At 26.6% G+C, this 17,109-nt stretch overlaps 6 protein-coding genes across 6 annotated transcripts; 3 read left to right on the top strand and 3 right to left on the bottom strand.

Annotated features, from left to right (window-relative positions):
* Positions 1 to 179: 179 nt before the first annotated feature.
* Positions 180 to 2,179, bottom strand: cubi_01264 (uncharacterized protein; the record flags this gene model as incomplete). The annotated part of the gene is made up of 2 exons (XM_029018276.1): positions 180 to 183; positions 390 to 2,179. The coding sequence occupies 2 exons, from the start codon at positions 2,177 to 2,179 to the stop codon at positions 180 to 182; spliced, it is 1,794 nt and encodes a 597-aa protein (XP_028873882.1).
* Positions 2,180 to 2,824: 645 nt separating this feature from the next.
* Positions 2,825 to 9,106, bottom strand: cubi_01263 (uncharacterized protein; the record flags this gene model as incomplete). The annotated part of the gene is made up of 1 exon (XM_029018275.1): positions 2,825 to 9,106. One exon carries the CDS (start codon positions 9,104 to 9,106, stop codon positions 2,825 to 2,827), a length of 6,282 nt encoding a protein of 2,093 aa, XP_028873881.1.
* A 337-nt stretch (positions 9,107 to 9,443) lies between these two features.
* On the top strand, positions 9,444 to 13,889 carry cubi_01262 (uncharacterized protein; the record flags this gene model as incomplete). The annotated part of the gene is made up of 1 exon (XM_029018274.1): positions 9,444 to 13,889. The coding sequence occupies one exon, from the start codon at positions 9,444 to 9,446 to the stop codon at positions 13,887 to 13,889; it is 4,446 nt and encodes a 1,481-aa protein (XP_028873880.1).
* A 77-nt stretch (positions 13,890 to 13,966) lies between these two features.
* cubi_01261 (uncharacterized protein) lies at positions 13,967 to 14,287 on the bottom strand (the record flags this gene model as incomplete). Its single annotated transcript, XM_029018273.1, has 1 exon — positions 13,967 to 14,287. The coding sequence occupies one exon, from the start codon at positions 14,285 to 14,287 to the stop codon at positions 13,967 to 13,969; it is 321 nt and encodes a 106-aa protein (XP_028873879.1).
* A 115-nt stretch (positions 14,288 to 14,402) lies between these two features.
* Positions 14,403 to 15,293, top strand: cubi_01260 (uncharacterized protein; the record flags this gene model as incomplete). Its single annotated transcript, XM_029018272.1, has 1 exon — positions 14,403 to 15,293. The coding sequence occupies one exon, from the start codon at positions 14,403 to 14,405 to the stop codon at positions 15,291 to 15,293; it is 891 nt and encodes a 296-aa protein (XP_028873878.1).
* A 151-nt stretch (positions 15,294 to 15,444) lies between these two features.
* On the top strand, positions 15,445 to 16,839 carry cubi_01259 (pre-mRNA splicing protein; the record flags this gene model as incomplete). The annotated part of the gene is made up of 2 exons (XM_029018271.1): positions 15,445 to 15,447; positions 15,523 to 16,839. The coding sequence occupies 2 exons, from the start codon at positions 15,445 to 15,447 to the stop codon at positions 16,837 to 16,839; spliced, it is 1,320 nt and encodes a 439-aa protein (XP_028873877.1).
* Positions 16,840 to 17,109: the final 270 nt, after the last annotated feature.

The following is a 17,109-nucleotide window of genomic DNA, read 5'->3' as shown; positions in this document are numbered from 1 at the left end:
TCTTGGCTTTAGCCTCAGCTTCTTCCTTTTCTTTCTTAGCTTTGGCCTCAGCCTCCTCTTTTTCTTTCTTAGCTTTGGCCTCAGCCTCAGCTTCCTCCTTTTCTTTCTTGGCTTTAGCCTCAGCTTCCTCTTTTTCTTTCTTTGCTTTAGCCTCAGCTTCCTCCTTTTCTTTCTTAGCATTAGCTTCAGCCTCCTCCTTTTCTTTCTTGGCTTTAGCCTCAGCCTCCTCTTTTTCTTTCTTTGCTTTAGCCTCAGCTTCCTCCTTTTCTTTCTTAGCTTTGGCTTCAGCCTCCTCTTTTTCCTTAGTTTTAATCTCATCTTCTTCCTTATGTTCTACAGAATCCACATCAGATTTAGCTTTTGAAACAGGTATTGTTTTTATTCCAGACTTGGGTTTAACTTCTGTTTCAGATTTAGATACAAGTATAGGTTCACCGACTTTAATCTCATCTGCCACAGGAGCTGATTTAACTGCACTCTTGGACTTTGGTTTTGGTAATGAGGAAATTGCGCTTTTACTTATTGACTTTGCTGGAGGTTTGTAAATTGATTTAGAAGCAAAAGCAATACTAGAATCTTCGACAACAGTATCAATTGTGTTGTTAACAATTTTATCATTAGCTAAAACAGTAGCAGTTGTTGACTCATTTGAGATTAAGTTATTATTGGAATCAATTTTAGAGCCAGAAGATGTATTGATTTGATTACTTACAACATTTGGACTAGCCCTGCTACTTCTAAATGTGTTCTCTACACTTTCTCTTCTGCTACTTTCTTGTAGAGTATGAAGCTCATTTTCAAGTTTAGTATTTTGATGATCAAGATCTTGAATTGTATTTTTAAGTTGTTGGATTTCATCATCTTTGATTTTAATATTATTATTAGAAATTTCCAGTTTTTCCTGTAGTATATTCTTCTCAAATTCTAATATTTTATTCTTTTCTTTTAGTTGACTAATCTCCCTTTCAGCAGATACAGCAGACTCAATTCTGTAAGTCAGAGCTTCGTCTAACTTGGAATTTTTCTTATTAATTGTATCTTTAAGTTCCTCGTCTACTTTTTTCTTTTCTACTAATATTGTTTCAATCTCTTGTTCAATGTTTGCTTTCTCTTGTTCAATAATTTGAATCTTTGTTTTAAGACCATCTGATTCTAAGCTAGTAATTTGCTGCTCAGTTTTAAGCTTACTAATTGTTTTTTCTTTCTCTAGTAAATTCTTTGATGATTCCTGGAGTTTTAGATCAAGATTAGATATTTGGGAGTTCAATTCATTAATTAATTCCACTTTTTGAGCCAAGTCATTCCTAGTCAAAGTAATTTGAGAATTCAAATCCTTAATTAATATTTCATTTTCATTTAAATTATTCCTCATATCCAATTCTATTTGTTGAATCTTATTACTATATTCTAAACACTCTTTCTGCTTTGATTTAAGCTGTTCTCTAATTGTAGTTATTTCAGAATTATTGATTTCAATCATTGAATTCAGCTTTTGTATTTCATTCTTTAAATTATTAATTTCTACCTCTTTACTACTTAAGCTTGCCTTATATTTAGTAATTTCATCATTTTTAATTATTAGTTGATTCTCTAATGACTTATTATTATTCTGTTCTGTAGTAAGATCAAATTTACATTTTTCTAATTCTGAATATGTGCTGTTATAATTTTCTGTCAAAGAAGCAAACTCTTGAGAAAGTTTGTATAATTCATTCTCTTTAAGTTCTAGCTCGTGCTCTAAATACATTTCTCTATCTTTATAATATTTCAAGTTTGTTTCTAATTCTTCCTTTTTCTTCCCAAACGATACTATTTCACTACTCATTTTAGCAATTTGTCTCTCTTGTTCCTTCTCTTTCCTTCCATATAACAATCCCATTGAAGTTTCTTTAAGCTCATTTTCCAATTGTTTGCATTTCTCTTCGTAATACTTTAAGGAAACTTTATCTGAATTTTGTGAATCCTTCAATTCTTTAAGCTCTTGATCCTTTTCCAATGCAATTTTTTGAGCATTAAATGCACTTGCCTGGTAGTCTGCCAATGTATTTTGAATAAAACTGTGGTATTTCTCATCTTGTAGTTGACTAATACTCATCTCTCTTGTAATATAAGGAACAATCTTACTTCGATTTACCTTTCCATCTTTATTATATGATGAATTACTACTTGATATCACCATTGTTTATTAACTTAAATATTATGCTTTCATTATTTAATTAATTACAGTATTAATAAAAATAAAGGTTAATATTCATTTAGCTTTATATTGAATTTGCAAATAAAAATCTCGTGCTCCCAAACTGTTTCTTAAGTTATGACGAAATCTATTTCAAAGTTATTTGCAATACTACATTCAACTCTTTTGCTTTCGTTTTTCTCTATTTATTTCATCATACAAACATTTAAATGATTTGATTATTTGAAAATTCTTTATTAATTAATCTAAAAATTATATAATTTTTATTGCATGCATTTAAATTATGTATTTATTATTTTGTGCACTAATTTTTAATTTTTGTTACTATAATTATTTTTTTTATTTAAGGTACCCGATACCTAAATGAAATAATTATTTATTTCTTAGTGTCAATATCTAAAAATAAAGAAAAGTGCATTTTGCCAATTGGGCGCGCTAAGGGGGAATCTAGAATATCTTAATTACATGCAAAAAATGAATATAAGAAAAACAAAAAAAATTAATTGAAAGTAAATATATAACTATATATGTAAATTGTTTTTATTGTTTGTGTGTTAAAAAGTGTGAATTTAAGCGTTTTATGACCAACATTATTTTTTATTGAGTAAAATGGTTTGCTTAGTATAGTTAATAATTAAAGGAAACTCTGTATTTATGTAAACAATTACTGTTTGATTCTTTATCTCCAATGTATATATCACCAGATATATCATTTTTTTTATTATTTGATAATCCAAATTTATGGTTAATACTATTATAAAAGCATTTTTTATGAAACACATTTCCACAATGGAATACATAAAGCTTATTAGTATTTAAAATCTCGTTTTCCTCGTCAGTATCATCTTCGTCTCTATTAGAATTCACAATAAATTTCTGTTGGGTGGATCCCTCAATTCTGATCGTATTTTCACCATTTTTATTATTTATTATGCTAAAGTAATTATCTTTAAGTGAGAAATCATTAATTCCATTTGAAATTATATTAAATGAATAAGAGTGAGAATTATTTTTTGTTTTAAATTTAAGATCTTCCTCTTCAAAAATAAAAATGGACTGTTTGCAGTAGTAACAACTTGATCTTAACCCATATTTCAAATATTTCTCATGTGTCCTATTTCTATCATCTAGATATCTTGCCTCGTGAGAGTTAATAAAATAGTTAGATTGATCATTAAATTGGATTGTAATAGCTTTTCTTATTGTATTGACAAGTGAGTGAAAGATATCCAGTAAGTCATTTTGAAAAAGTTGGCCAACTTCATCATTGCATTTATCAATGAATATTTTTGTATTCATCATTTCAAGAGCCAAATGACGCCAAAATTTACATGGGTAATTTATGTTTGGATTTCCGCTGATTTTTTCATCATTTTTAGGCTTTGACTCGCTGATTATTAACTGTAAAATTGGTTTGATAAATATATAATAACTGCTAATTGGATTTTGAAATAACCTATTTAATTTTGAATTAAAGAGAAAATCTGAAAGAAAACCAAACTTTATAAGATACTTTTCTAATAAGTATTGATAGTGGTTATTACCAAGTAAAAAGCAAACCAATATATAGTATAAAACGACTATTAGATCCATTCCAAGCAATTTAAAATCCAAATTTTGAGATATTTTATTACCTTTTTTTGTGTGTAATTCTTCTGCTATTTCCATTAATATCTTATTATCATATCTTTCAGAAATACTTTCAATTTCTATTAGCAGACTCTTTAAAATATTTTTGTAAAAATCAATATAACTTCCACTCTTAATATGATGGTAATAAGAATTACTATTAATATTGTAATTTGTAAAACAATACAAGTAGATAAAGTTAGTAAATTCAATTATTTCTTCCCATGTTGTATATAATTCTTTTCTGCTTTTTAAAGAATTCACTTCTTCAGGATCTAGAGAATATAATATAGTTTTGTCTTTAGTTACCCTTTTTGCATTTATGCTAAAAATTTCCTTACTAAATTTATTTTCCAATAGTCCTCTAATTTTAGAAAGGTAATTACTAAACCTTAAAATGCAAAATTTAAAGATTTGGTCAAAGCTTTCACAAATATTGGGGTTGTACAAGTTTGGATTTACAGAAAATATTTGATTTATATAAATCATTCCATATTCATTATTGTATTTTCTACATATACAAAAACACTTTTCAAAAGGGGTATTCAATAACTCATCATACTTTACTGAACTTTGATACCAGTAATCCAAAATATTTAATACAGATGAATCATTAATTCTCCTTTCTTTTAAAAAACTCTCTAAATATAAAGGGATTAGGTGATTAACAAGCTCATTCCATCTTTTTAATTCTATTTTATTCTTATATATCGACTTATCACTTAAAAGAAATTCCTCTTGAAAACAATTGTTTGAATTATTCTTGTAGTATAACAAGGAACTTAGCAGTAATTTCTTAACTTTTTGATTCAAGTTATCCATAATTATCTGGACATAATAAGATACTGAGTTTTTACTTGTGGAATTAAACACATCATCCAAACATCTATTCAAAATATGGATGATCAGGTCTATTGTATTAAGAGAATCTATTTTAATCAGTAAATCCGTATACTTAATTATCAAAATAAACACTTGATCATAGTCAAACACTTTAAATTTGATCCCTTTTTCAATAGTATTTAGAATATAATTTAAAGAAAATAGTATATTATTGTTTTCTTCATCCATAATATATAATTCTCTCAAAATATTACTGTTAATAAAGTGTTTCTTTGAGTACATATCTAATATGCTCTCCAAATCATAAACCTGAATTGATAGATATAGTGATAAGTTATATAGTGAATATTTTTTCAATATTTTAGATAATCTCTGATTCATCTCAACTTTATTGTAGTCATTTTGGGGTTGAGTGTGCTCAAAAGATAACAGTTCATCTTCTTGAGTGTAATAATTATCTATTTCTAAACAACTTAAGAGAATATTGAGAAAATTCATCCCTTCATTATTTCTATTGCTTTTTATTATCGCCATAATTAAGTTATATTCCATACTTTTCACCAAATTTGAAATGCAATGAGTCAATTCAAAACTACTGTTTAGTTTTTCTACTATTTTAAAAAAGCAGCTTATCACTAGCTTATAATCACCCTCTTTTTTAATATTATAATCATTAATATTAAATATTACCCAGTTCAAGTAATTTCCTAGTAAATAGCTCACTGACACCCCAAATTTGTTACTTTTATTAATAATGTCTTTCAATATATCAGTTCTAAGATCTATGTTTTTCTTTAGTGGAGAATCAGAATTAATTAAGTGATTAAGTTTTTCAGAATTGTCAATTTCATCAATTTTCAATACTTTGTACACAAACAATTCTAATTTATCTTCCATTATTAAATAAAGTTTTTCAAACTTTACAATTTTTTTCTCTTTTTCTTCATCGCTTTCACCTATAACTTCTTCAGTCAAAGGTAATAGGGAGTTTTTTATCTTCTTTAGCTCAGTTAAAATATATACAAAGAATTTAAACGAAATAAAAATCAGTAAGTCACAATTGCTTTTAATTATATTCAACTTTTCAATATTAATTTCTTCACAAAGTGCTTTGATAAATTCCTCAATATCCAAATTTAGTGGAATTTTAGTTAATTGCTTATTCTTTAAATCTTTGATTTCCTCTTCATTAAAAGGGTAAGTATCTCTGAAAATAAGAGAATAAATATAATAATAGTAATTTTGTATTTGACTATCTTCTTCTAGTTGTTTTTGGGATTTAACAATATCTATTACTTGAAATAAGTTATTACCATTCATACAAACAGTTTTGCAATTTTGGTTGCCTATTGCATATCTTTCAATAAAACAATCATACATCTGAACCATAATTCTTTTAAATAAATCAATTGGATCTTTTCTGCTAAACAAATACAGTAATATATAACTAGTCCAGATACCATACTTTTTAAATAATGGAACGAAAACAAGCCATGGATTTCCGTTTCCTCCTAAATTGGTTGCTGAGTAATCCATTTTTAAAGTCCTAATCATAATAAACTGAACTTCATTAAATAATACATCAACACTATCATCGGTTTTTAGTTGATTATCGTCGTTTAAATTGTTTTCTAATTTGCTTTTTTCAAATTTTAAAATACGGTTTTTGTACCAATTAATTAATAATTTTAAAAAGTCTCCTTCCAGGAGTTCCCAACTGATTTCTTTTCCAATATATCTTTCAATAACTGACATTAAATAGTAGTCTAATAATGAAATAACTTCAGATTTGTCTTTATTATTATTTGATAATTGAATAAAGTTGTATGACTGAATTACTGGTATTAATTCTTCAAACAAATACTCCCAAAGTTTTAATCTAATGCTTGAGTCTATAATTAGCTTAATAACTTGTTTTATATAGGTTTCGAATAAATTCACTTCAATTTTTGAGTGAAAACCAGCTACACTATCCAATAAAGAATTGAAAATGTTCTTTAAAATATTTAAAATCATCTTTTTGTCAATATTTATCCAAGTCTGAAGGCTTGGTAGCCTTTTCTCATAAAGTGATATAAAAGATGTGGAGAGTCTTGTCCATGAAACATCATCATATACTAAACATTTGATTTGTTCCATGTTTATATTGAACTCGTTCTCCAAAAAAGGTATCCAGGATTTAAAAAGCATCAAAATTGAAATAACTTTATCATTTAGTAAAAGCACTATTTTAATGCTTTTTCCTGCCCTGCATTGTATAAAAGACTGACCATACAAATCAATGGATTCTTGTAAATCATTTGTAACGCTCTGTGAAACTACAAATAATTTCTTATTATTATCACTATATTTGTGTATACAAACTAACATCTCGTTTACTTGATTAGTTATATTTATTGGCTTACTCTTGATTATTAAATAAGCATCCTTGAAGCTTTTTGAGTTGTCAAAAACACTATTGTTTAACATATTATCAAGTTCTTGTTTTTGCACTAGATTTTGATCTTCCTCTTCAATTAATGCTTGTTTTATAACATTAAGTTTGTTGCTATTTTTACACAGTTTTGTAGTGGAATTAAATCCATCATAATCTTCTATTATTTGGTATATATATATTCCTCGAAAGCCTATTAATAAAGCTATAATATTTTCAGTCAATGCAGAAGCTCCATTAATAGTGTCAAACATTGTCCAAACTGCTGATAGCTTTAATTCTACTTTAATTTCATCTGAATTTTCGAATTCTTCAAATGATTTTATATCATAAATGCAAACAAACCTTGAGATAGAGGCCAAAATTCTAATTTTTATTTGTTCATTTTCAACATTCTTTGAAACTATATTAGGACGGAGCCAAGACAAATAAACTACATTAGTCTCATTCTCAGGTATTTCTATATTCATTTTCTTCAGATCTTCTATTATATTAACTATTTTACAGAGAGCAGGATGTGGAAGCATACTTATAAGCAGGAATCTCTTTCTACCAGCTACTAAATAAAATTGGTAATGGTCCATAGGATGAATTTCCCTTTTACTAATTAATCCAGAATTTATCTGAATGCTCTCTTGTGGTCCATTCTTTTTCAATGGAGGAGGAGGAAGATTTCTGAATTGATGTATTATATCCTCTTCTGAATTATATAAGAAGATTTTCTCTTGAACTATCCAATCATTTGTAATTTTCTCATTAATTTCATTAGTTTCATCTTCAACATTATTTTCAGATCTTTTAGTTAATAAAGTTACGTAGAGATTTCCTTGTAAATCACTTATAAATAAGGCTAATTTATTAACAAATTCTTGATTTCGAATTTCAATAAATTCGTGATTCAAGATCCCATGTTTAATGTGTTTAGGAGAGTTGTTAAGCAGATTAGCAATGTCGGAATCTAGGACACCTTCAATAGCTATTTTAGTTTTGGTTTTGTTACTAACTTCAGTACTAACAAAGTCCTTAACCTCACTTTCTTTTGAATATTCTTTCTCTTCAGCTGATGATTTGATATGATAAATTTGAGTGCTTCCCAAACATCCTTTTACATCACATTTCTTTGAATCAGTTAAAAGATTTTTCTGCAGAGATTCATTCTCTGAATGCTTTGCTAAAACACAATCATGTATAAGAAACTCCTTAATCTTAACAGTGTTTAATTTCCAAACACAAAGATTTCCGTCAATAGTAGCCAATGACAAAAAAACGAAATCTTTGTTTTCAGATTTTGATATGCAAATTGAAGTAATTTTTGAGAAAAAACCATTTATAGGATCAATAACAATAGACTTCTTTGAACTTGTTTCCAAGTAAATCAGGCAAAATCCTTTGATAGTACCTACAAAAATTAGTCCACTATTATCATGGGAAATAGATGAAGGATGGCCAAAATTGTTATTATTTAACTCGATTAAACCATCCTGGAAGATTCTTTTGTTACCATTTACGGCAAAATTGTGTTCATTTTCTATTAATTCCTGCTTTAAATTATTAATTAAATAACATTTATTAGACAGTATTTCATCTTTTTGATCAAATTCTTCGTCGTAATGTAAATATGGCTCTAACATTAAATAATCATTAATGCTATAATTGAAAATTTTGTTGCCACTCAAATTCTTTGAAAAACCTGAACTGTCAAAAAATAAATCATTATTACATTTTTTAAAAATAAAATCAAAATTATCTTCAGAATTATTATTTTCACTTTCTTCGTTGAGGTAATTAGAGTCTGAAGAAAAATTGTCAATCGAAGAATTTTCTTCAAAACTTGAAAGATTCGAGATATTTGAACTTATTTCTCCTTCAATTTCTGAAATTAAATCCTCCAGATTATCGTCTGAAATTGTTATATTGTTTGAATAATTTTCTTCAAGAAACAGAGAATTTTCATCTGATGAATTAGATATTGAAAAAGAGTCCAGAGAATCTTTCGAAACCATTTTTTCCTGATACTCAGTTATAGCTTTGAATTTAACTCTGTTTCAGACAAATTCTCAGCTTAGATTACATATTTATTTAATTAAATTTTTTTTAAATATTAATTTCGATACCCTCACACACTAAAATTTTTAATCAATTTATGCATTGAATAATTTTTTTAAAATATTTTGGCTCCAAATTTAAATAATAAATATATTATTGCAAATTGAATTGGTATTTTAGTGTTATAATTTCAGAATTTTACTTAAAGAACTAATAAAACATACTTAAGTAAATTTAAATTCATTAATATATATTCCAGGTTTTATAATTATCCGAAAATTTTTTTTAAATTAAATGGAATTTGAGATTACTATTGCCAACTGCATTAGTTGTGACAAACTTGATAATGATGATATAGAGAAAATTTCAACCCTTCTTACTAAAAAACAAATATCAGTTGAAGATCTTATTGTTTCTTTGGAAGCTGAGCTTGTTTCTCCGATAGTATCCCAAAAAAAGAGAGGAATAGAAATTATTGAACAAGTATTATGGAACTACCTTCCAAACGAAGATTTTACTGCAATACATATTAAATTAATATGCTGTTTTGTATTGAATTATATTTCTGATTGGGCATGTGTAGACAGTGTAATTGGGATTTTTAAATGTATTTTTAGCTCTCAAGATTTTAATTTGCTTAAAAATATAAAAATTGATATACGTGACGACGAAAATATCAAGGATGAATACTGTTTTAATCCAATAATCAAGTTAAACAACGAATTTGATGCTGAGTCATCAGATCTTGGGCCAGGAAAAATAATTAATGAAGGGGGTTACTTTAAAAGCTATACAGAAATTTGTTCGTATCATAAGTTTATTAACCATTTTAACATTGAGGATGTACAAAATGATGATGAACTTTATAAAATGAGTATTGTTTTCTATTTAATTACTCAGGCTCTTTACAGAATATCAACCAGACAGCTAATTTATTCTTCTAGAATAAAGATCATTGATTTTTTTCTTTTTATTTTTAGCGAAAAAAAATACTATAGTGAATTAATTAGGCTTGGACCAGGAATCGTTCCTATTGTTATTCAACACATCGAAAACGAAAAAGATCCAAGAGTACTTATTAAGGCATTTCCATTAATCCAATATATGATTGAAAATTTTCAAGAAATTATTTCTCTATATGATAACCAACATATTAAGAATTCACTTACAGATTCGCAAAATAAATCTAAACAAGAGTATGATACTTATCAGCTTTATACTGGCCGGATTCCGAAATTATCGGATGAAGAAAAAAAACGCCTTGAATTAATATATAGTTCAAATAATTTGGAAGAAAATGAGGAAACTTGCGAAGAGAGTAGTGGTGATCTATTTTATGGAAGTGATAATGGAATTCTTTCTAATTTAATTTCTGAAGTGTTATTTTCCTATTTCCCACTTCAATTCCAATCATCATCTAACCAACTACCTCGTACTGGTATAATCTCTCCAAAAGATTTGAAAGAAGCTTATTTTTCTGTCATAACTTGTTCATATCTTACACAAGATTCTTTGATTCAAGCAATTACTGAATATATTGATACTCAAGGTTTGTTGGAGAATATCATAAATTACGATAATTCACACTTTGAGGATGAAAAAGAACTGGAAAAATACTTGGATTCTGATAAAATAAACAGCGAAATCTTAAACAAACCAATCCATTTAAGACAAGCTGATCAAGATATTCTAATTGAGTCACTTACTCTCTTAGGCATGATAAAATATGACTTAAATCCTGAAATTATTAATAAATATATCTCAAATGTTTTTCTTTTAATTAACGAGCTTCTTAAAAATACTGTTGTTTCCACAGAAGCAACATACAAATTATTATTAAACATTTTCTTTATCTTAATTAATATTGAGCTTAAATTTAAAAACGGCCAGAAAATAGTGAATACAGCAATTAATCAATTTATTATCCCAAAGTTATTACTAAAACTTAATTCAGAACAACAATTGGATTTGTTTGCCTTCAACATTCTTGATATGTTTATTTTAACAAACAACCAAGCAGTTATTGAAAATATTAAGAATAATTTCATGTTAATTGATATTTTTAAGAATAACTTTTTGGAAAGAATTCATATTAATTCCAAACTTCTAATTACTCTATACATACTAACTGATTACTACAACAATAATGAGAACTTTCAAATATCAGATATCAATCAAAGTATTGACGAAGAAATAACTGATCAAAAACCTGACTCTAAAGATTCTAAGGAAACCGATAATTATGATATTGATTGCTTTAATTTAAGAGTTAATGTGTTTATTGAAAAAGTAGAAAGTGAAGAAAAATTCAAAGAAAATGTTAACCTGGAAAATTTAGAATTACCTAAACTTTGCTTGTTCCTGATACTTAAGTATATTTTAAATGATTACAAACAATTAATAAATAAATTCTTTCAAGCCCTTGACTTTCATTGGTATAACTTTAATCAAAGAACTGAAGTTGAAAAGAATTACATAACTGGAATTAGCGCTTTTTTGTTAACAAATAACTCAGAATCTAGAGCACACTGGTTTAGTTATTTAGATTCAAATTATCCAGTTATTAGTGAAGAAGACAATTTTTCAATATTTCAAAATTCGAATTCAACAATAGAAAATTTAATTTACACTATAGTAAAGGAGGAGGAAGTTCCTTTAGATATGGTAACTATCTTTATCAATAAGATGATCAATATTTCAATTTTTGATTCAATTTCTGAAAAAATGTCATTGGATAAATGGTCATTAGTTAATTATAAGTTATCAAATGTTAATAAAATTTTGAACTCAAAAAAGTGGAATAACATTTACTTTGTGAACAATTTCTCCATTAAATGTGATCATTGGTTGGGAACTTTAATTGATTCAATTTCCAGTATTACTGACTACAAGCTAATTCTTGAAAACAAAAATCTGTTTTACGAAGTATCTAAAGGTTTTGGAGTTTTGACATATAGATTGTTCAAACATGTATTTGAATCAAATAATCAAAATGAAGAAATTATGGTATATAAAGATGAAATGTTTGAAGAAATTAAGTCAAAATTGGATAAAACTGTGAATTGCTGGTTAGTTTTTGTTTTTATTAATGAAATATTAATTCAAATACTATCTAATCACGTAATTAATGATTTATTATTAAAAAGGCTTACAAGAATTTTAAGTGATTGGTTAAATAAAAAAATGGATAATTATGATGCATGTTCATTTAATTCTGAGGAAACTTACAGATTAATTAATTTAGAAGTTGAAAAATTGGTAATTAATTTATTAGTCCTTACAAAAGAAGGGAAAAACAAAATAGATTCACAAAGCATTGAAAATAAGGAAAATAATAAATTGTTTAATTATAAAGGAAAAAATAAAATAATATATAATAAAACTTTGAGATATTATTTATTTAATGAGATCGGCAATTTTGAGAATAATTATACTGAATTAAAAAGGTTATGTGATAAAATTTTACAAGATTATTGTGATTCAAATATAATTAAGAATGAAAGTAAAATTGAAAGCTTATATTCCGATTTATTTTCAATGATATATGTTACTGGTAGTGATCTAAATTTATTAAAAAACCCAAATTCAAATGATTTTTCAATATCAATTGGAAAATTTAAATATTTCTTTAGTAGAAGTAATGAAAGTAATAATAGGGCTGAGAATGAATTCCAATTAAATTCAAGTCAAAATATTTACAGCAAAATAATTTCAATCATTATGAACTGTAATAATAACAACACAGGAAAATACTTATTCGAATTGACTAAGCTTAAAATAGACGACTTCACTTGTGGAGGAAATATTCAAAATTCGTTTTTACAAGTAAACTATACAAATAAAGAGATTAAGTCAACTGATTTAAGTAAAAATGCACCATTGGATAATATCGAGGAGTTATGGCCGGAAGTCATACCTCTAACGGATAATTGTTACAATCAAGTAAATTTAAATAATCCAGATAATCAAGAAAAGGTATTAAGAGTCAATCAGATAATAACGGAATCATTTGCAGATATTTATCCTTTAAATCCATATATTGACAGAGATTCATATAATTACCCTTTGATACTAGTTCCAGTTATTTCAAGTATGAATAATTTGAATATTAAAAACATTATCAATAGTTTTTCTTCAAATTCTATCCATTTGATATTGATGTTAAGTCTAATTGAATGCACAAACTTTGATAAGTATGAACCAGTAAAGTTGGAAAATCCTAATTTAGTTAAATATTTAACAGAACAAACTAAAAAAGAAGAGTCTATTATAGATTTGGAAAATCATATTAAAGAAATTAAGAAACTTTTAATGTGTAAAAAGCTTTCAAAAGAAAGTGGAATTTGGAATAAATCAATGCATGAATTACAAATTCACAATTTGCAATCATTATCTATATTAATAAGAATCTTACATTACTCAAGAGAGAACAAGCTAATGATTTACGAAAAGAGAAATCAAAATAAGCACTCTCTGGATTTTGTATTAGACAACATTTGCGTATATTCTATTTTGGTATCAAATATATTGGAAAATCACCCCAACACTTTGGTTAGATTTGTATGCAATTTAATAATTTCTCAAATATTCAAGTTCCCAACTGTTTTCAGAACAAATATAAAAGACTATATCGTGAAGTCATTAACAAATTCATCAAATAAAGATAACAACAAAGGTTTAAGAAAAATGTCGTCTATTTTAAAATTAAAAATTTTAACACTAAATGATCATATTTACTAGCAATAAATAATAATGTCTATAATAAATTAAAATTAATTTTTGATATTGTTTTCTGCAAAATATCAATTAGACTTTAATTATATACTTTGTTTTTTTAACTTTCTATTCGCCTGTTTTGACTTTTTTAAATAATCTTGAGTAAGGTGTCGCCTATATTCTCTCCAATTTTCTTCGATAAATTTTGAATCTTTCTTTTCATATATCATTGGAATTCTATTAAAGGCATCAGGATTCATAAGCTCAAATATTTGTATATCTTCGGATATTTTTTGTTCTAAAAAACTTTTTTCATTCTGTGTAGAATTTATACCATTACCTTCCTGAGAAAATACAGATTTTTCTGTTGAAAAAAACTCTTTTTGCCACTCTTCAATATCAATATTTTGAGTTGCATTCATTGTATTATTGTATTTAAATAAAAATTGTTAAATAAAAAATTATAAAAATTAGATTGTTGGTTGGCGCCAACTTTATTTATTTGCAAAATTCATTTGTGACATTTTGAGAAATGTAATGGAAAAAATTAACTACTATTTTAAAGCCTTATCTCAAGAGCTAGAGCTACTGAATAGAATTATATACAAGTTTAAGAATCAGCATGGAAGGTTAGGCTATTTCAAGAGTATCTTTAGGATTACAAAAGAACTCAAAATTTTTTGTATTGCTTTACAAGAAACTTTTTATAATAAAAATTCAACAGAAAATGCTGAAAATTATTATAAAAATCTTAGAGATCTTAGGAGGATAGTTCGCAGAATTAAGTGGGATCTTAAGGACGCAGGTACATCCATTTCCAGACTATTATCTCATGGCTTTTTTTTGCCAATGGTTTTTCTTCTTTTTTCCACCTTAAGTAGAGTATTTTCAGTGATAATTAATATTAAAGTTACTATTGATAGTACGATTCCTACTATTCCATTTAAGCCAAGTAATGTAAATCAAAATGTCCACTCATCTACTAACGATAATAAAAGCAATTACAATAATGGTAAAAAAAGTACAAATTTAAATTGCAGAAATTCCGAATTATCGCATTTCGGATATTTTAATGAAGAAGATGATGATTTGGGAGAAATCGTATCCTACAATTCATTGATTGAGAATAGTAATACTATTCACAACCACGAAAATGATACTTTATCAGTAGCTAATAATAATGATAACTTAGAGTCTAATTCTGGAGTAAAGGATTTATTAGTTGATTCAACTTCAGAACAAACAGTAAATAAAGAAATTTGTACTTTAAATAGCTTAGAAAATAATACCGAACCTCACAATAATGATATGAATGAAAGTTTAAGTATTGAACCAATTGCTAATGAAGTTAATGTATTTAAAAAGCTAATTAGAGCGTGGAATATCCATATGATTTTACGTTCCAAAAGGAGAAAGCTTGTCATTTAATAGTGCAAAATTTCATTAAAATGTTTTTCAAAATTTAGGCGCCAATAGTTTTATATTTAATTTTACTTATTAAAATTGTATTCATTCTTTTTACTTTCAAATCTATTATTCAAAAATGAATTTTCTTATATTAAGCAGATAGATCATAAAGATGGTAAGTTTATTATATACTGTTCATCTCACTCTAGAATTATTTACACTTTCTTTTCTTGACTTCACGATTTATTAGTCTTCGTTACAGGAATTATTCCTAAAAGATCTAGAAGATCTTGATTGCGCAGAAACTAGTGGCCTTAATAATAAAGATAATATATCTGAAAATACCAGATATAGCGATACTGAACTCATTAATAAAATTAGTAACCTAAACGAACAAATATTTGGCAATATAGAAAAATCATCTATTATTGACCCGAATTTAAATAATCGATTGCTAGATACTGATGATAAAATTTATAATGTATTTCAGGAAATTATAGACATGATTGGAATGATTGATTCCAAAATTTCAGAAAAATATGAACATGTTAAAGCCTTATACAAGGATTACTTTAGTGAACTCTCTAGTATAATAATAAACAAAACAGACTACTTGGAAGTTGTGAAAAGAATAATTTCTCATGAAAAGTTTGAAGACGTAAAACTTAATGACATTTTACCAAATTCCACAATTATGACAATTACAATTTCTTCTAATACAAACAAAAGAAACACTCCAACATTGGAAAAAAAAAAATCCATTATAGAATGCATTAATTTTGTTAATCAAATTAATGGAAGTAAATCAAAAATACTCATGTTTTTACAGTCTCAAATAGAAGCTATTGCTCCAAATCTTTCCGCACTAGTTGGCCCTGAGATTGCTGCTAATCTATTATGTATTTCAGGAGGGCTAAAAAATTTAGCAGAAATGCCATCACAAAATATTATGATACTTGGAAGCTTAAAAAATAACAAAAAAAATGGTCATTTTTCTACTGGCCCAGTGAGGTTAGAATTGCTACAAAGTATTGTTTCACAAAGCGACATCGTTAGAAACGTTCCAGACAAGTACAAAAAGAAAGCGATAAGACTTGTATCTTTGAAATGTGGGCTATGTGCAAGAATAGATCTCACTAGTGCAGAAAAAATCCCTGATCACGGCATTAACTATCGTAGCTATATACTTGATATTTTAGAAAAAGCTCAAGAACCTCCTCAAAAGCCCATGAAAAAGCCACTTCCAATTCCAAAAGATTTTCCAAAATCCAGGAGAGGTGGAAAAAGAATTAGAAAAATTAAAGAAAAATTCAAGCAAACTAAAATTAGGAAAGAGATGAACAGAATGAAATTTGGAGAAGAAGAAGAAGAATATACAGTGGATGGAAAAACTATTGGTTTGGGATTATTAAGTGCCGGAAGTGGTAGAAGAATCAGAGGTCTTCAGGTTGGAAGTTTGAGAAACCCGAATTCAAACAGTAAAAGTGGAGTACTATCTGGTGGTGATTCTAAATTGGGAAATAGCAGTTCTATTTCATTTACTCCTTATCAAGGAATGATATTTTAAGAAATATTTCCATAGAATAAAATATATATATAGTTTACTAAATCTAAAAAATTAAATTAGATAAAATTGCTATTTTGCTGTTTGAATATACACAAAAATACATATTTCTTATTTACAATATTAAATTCCTTTAAGTTATTAAAATTCTTATTATGTATAGATATTGTTATTGAAAGGTCTAGGAAATAATATCACTATACAACTTTAACAAATTTATCTTGATAGCATAAAAGAAATTATTCGAATTACAAATTGTTAAAATACAAAAAA

The sequence above is a fragment of the Cryptosporidium ubiquitum genome (assembly GCF_001865345.1).
Source record: "Cryptosporidium ubiquitum isolate 39726 chromosome Unknown contig_19, whole genome shotgun sequence".
NCBI lineage: Eukaryota > Apicomplexa > Conoidasida > Eucoccidiorida > Cryptosporidiidae > Cryptosporidium > Cryptosporidium ubiquitum.
This window is presented reverse-complemented; position numbering and strand designations above follow the sequence as displayed.